Source organism: Fragaria vesca, linkage group LG7 (assembly GCF_000184155.1).
Source record: "Fragaria vesca subsp. vesca linkage group LG7, FraVesHawaii_1.0, whole genome shotgun sequence".
NCBI classification, from domain to species: Eukaryota; Viridiplantae; Streptophyta; class Magnoliopsida; order Rosales; family Rosaceae; genus Fragaria; species Fragaria vesca.
The window spans coordinates 15,406,561-15,409,961 of NC_020497.1; the positions used below are offsets into that span (position 1 = coordinate 15,406,561).

Here is a 3,401-nt window from a genome sequence, read left to right on the forward strand (position 1 = left end):
AATTTGTATTAATAATATTCTATGAAGTACATATCAGAAACATTTCTATCAATCAATTACCCCATTGACCAGCTTTATAACGTTGTTTTTGGATAAAGTAATTTTAATGTCCATAGAAATTTTAAAATTATGGAAATTACAATTTCATGAATTTTGTGATAGCTCTTATACATATGTGGAATATGCATAATGTGGATACTACGCTACGCCAAGACGCGGGTATACTAACCTTTTTGCCCCTGTTATTTTTAAGAAACCACAATATTGTCATTAACCCTAGATATATAATCAATATAACAGCTGGGTATAATTTGCATGTATAACATTCTATGAAGTACATATCAGAAACATTTATATCAATCAATTAACTCATTGACCAACTTCATAACGTTGTTTTTGGATAAAGTAGAAATTTCAAAATCATGGGAATTACAATTCCATGAATTTAAATCCTATTAATTGAGAATTTCATTATTCGAATTTCATAATGTGTCCGTAGAAATTTTAAAACTATTAGAATTACAATTCCATGAATTTAAATTCTATTAATTAAGAATTTCATTATTTAGATTTCATGATGTAGAGTTTTAAAATGACAAGAATTTGTATTCAGACTAACCTTAGTTAATGGAATTGACAAATGACGCTTATTTTGTGAGGAATTCAAGTCGGGAATTTAAGCTCCTAAATTTCATGATTATTTTCCGGTGAAAATTGCTAATTCCACGGGATAAGTATCCAAACGAGGGAAACCGTCCTAAGAAATTGAGAATTCATTATGTTTGATTAAATTCTCAGGAATTCACCCACATCCAAACACACCGTAAATGTATACACCGCGACAAGGCACGGGTATAATTCTAGTTTACAATTAGAGAATGGTAACTGTTCTGATAGATCTCAACAGTGAGTAAGGAAATGAAGGGTAACTTACATAATGACCACTCAAGTTGCCCTTCAGTGCTGCAGCACTACCACAAGGACGGGTGAAAATGCTGGTAGGGTCAATGTTTCCGAACTCTGAATCTGCTAGTTCGAGGGCCTCCGTGCAAGCCAGTGACAGATGCTGAGCGAATTCCAAGTGACACTTAACTCGCAGTGCCCGATAGGTGGAATCAGAAATTAAACCATGTGTCCACCAGTATTCGAATGTGCCAATAAAATCATAGTAATCATCGGTCACAGCATTTCCTACCTGGTAGAGAGAAATAATGAACAAGATAATATTGAGGTCTAAATTCAAATGGTATCTTTGAACATTCAATCAGGCATGTGTTAAATAACTTTATATTTGCACATGACTGCATTTCAAGAGAAGAATCATTCTTACCAAAAACCCCTTAAAATTGATATCTGGATTCTTAATTCCCTTATTTCTCTCATAAACCAACTGAGACAACTGAGGAACATAATGACCTGAAAGTGATGTTTAAAGATGCACTTGTTATCGTGATATTAAAGGAAGGGAAAAAACTGAGCATAAATGAAATTAGAAGAGGGAAGGCTAGGTAGAGGTAGAGTAATTCAGCACCTGCATAACTATCTCCAGCAATGTAGAAATCTCTGTGCTTGTACTGAGGAAACCTTTCGAACCAATTGACCAGAAATGTATATGCATCTTCAGCTACAAATGCAACATAGGCAGATACACAAAAACAGAAATCAGTATGCCAAAAAATAAGAAACTGTGTTCCACCAACCCATAGATATTCCATATGCAAGTCTTTTACACATTCAGTAAAACTAGAACTTTCAATAAAAAACAACAAAACTTAAGTGAATAACAACCTGTTCTCTGGTCCCCAGCTGTATACAAATCTGAAGATGTATTGGTATATGAAAATCCAACACCAGCTGGCGATTCAAGGAAAAGCAAATTTGCCACTGCACAAGTTTGGAAATGAATTAGAACAATTCAAAAGTATTGGCACATTAGTAGCTAATGAAGAGAAAACGCATCATAAATTTACACATACAATTGTTCCAAGCATATGGATTCAAGTAAAGGGTCTTCCCATCAGGTCTAATATGAAAAGGTCCAATCTCTTCAGCTGCTCCATAAGCAACAGAAGAGCAACCTGGACCACCAGTGAGCCACAACACTAGCGGTCTGGACTCCGGTCCTCGCTGCGCTGGGGACTCAACCAACCAGTAAAACAATGCTCTCCCAGCTTGCTTATTGGCAGTGACATAACCAGAATACTGACGAAACCCCACATTGGCTGGCTGCCCTGGTAACTGTGTTATTCTATCCCTCACTTGATCTTGAATAGACGAAGCAAAACAAGCTCCAAATGAAAGTAGCAAAATGCACACAGATGCAAATAGAGAGTTTTGGTAACCCATCAAAACTCAAAACACAATTAATTCAAATGAGGTATGGCCTGCACCAATAGATCAATTACAAGAAATTCAAAAGAAACACATAAGCACAAATCCCAAAACAATTATGGGTTCCCACTTAAACCTATGAAAACTCAGATCCCAATATATATCTGGGTCTGCAAAGAATCACATACACAGACTTAGTCATATGATGATTTATTTTTTTTGGAAGTACCTGTCAGCCAACAGTTTTACCCGAAGAAAATTCTCGAAAGATATTTTACAATATGATCTACTGCTTTGCTGACAAAAAGATATACATGACTTTTCAAATTACACAATTATTATTTTCTTTAGAAAAACAAAGTAAAATGACAGACGGTAAAATAATTAGCATGATGAAGAGAGGGGCTTCAAAGATGAAAAATATCCACTAGACGTTAAGTTACATCAAGAGTAATTTGAGTAGTGAAATATAAAAGAAGTGATCATAGACAAAATGCTCAAAATATAAGAGGGAGTGAGAACTCAAAAACAAAATAAAATATTACTTGATATCATATTACTTCACTCATACAATATACTTACATCGAAAAACAAAAAGATAGCTAGAGAAGAATGCTAGTTTCGCCTATAATATTATATGGCATATATGAATTCAAGGAATAATGACAGTTTATGGGGTTGGTACCAAGCTTGCTAGTTTATACTAGATAAGGTTGCTCTATGAGATTATGTATCTCAAGCTTTAGTTCGTTCACCAACTTTGACTACTTATGAATATAGACATGAAACATCAGATCATCTAATGCTTTGGGACCATTTTCAAATCCCAATTTCTTGCATTCAGTCTTAAACTCATCCCTAATTAAGTCCCTACAAGATAAACAGATAATGACTTGTAAGCTAGAAGTTTACCAAAGTCCTGAGCTAAACTAAAATTCCATGATCAGGCCGGTTTGTTCATTAATGTATAATAACATTCCCCTGTTGATCAGGTTAGCGATGATCGAGTCCTGCTAGTACATGTTTCATGGTCATGCATGACAGAAAGAGTGAAAGCTAATTATTTTTTT

At 34.8% G+C, this 3,401-nt stretch overlaps 1 protein-coding gene and 1 pseudogene across 2 annotated transcripts in view; both read right to left on the reverse strand.

The window, feature by feature from the left end:
• LOC101300854 (serine carboxypeptidase-like 27-like) overlaps window positions 1-2,519 on the reverse strand; it is a 5,961-nt gene extending 3,442 nt beyond the window's left edge. The window contains exons 1-5 of the mRNA XM_004307351.1: window positions 1,977-2,519; window positions 1,789-1,884; window positions 1,532-1,624; window positions 1,331-1,416; window positions 935-1,195 (exon numbers count right to left, since the gene is read on the reverse strand). Of these exons, the coding sequence (XP_004307399.1) occupies window positions 935-1,195; window positions 1,331-1,416; window positions 1,532-1,624; window positions 1,789-1,884; window positions 1,977-2,346 (906 nt within the window). The 5' untranslated portion in view covers window positions 2,347-2,519. The remainder of the gene's footprint in view (window positions 1-934; window positions 1,196-1,330; window positions 1,417-1,531; window positions 1,625-1,788; window positions 1,885-1,976) is intronic.
• The window catches only part of LOC101301429, a 16,118-nt pseudogene that overhangs the window by 5,754 nt on the left and 6,963 nt on the right, over window positions 1-3,401 (reverse strand). The gene's annotated exons all lie outside the window — the stretch shown is intronic.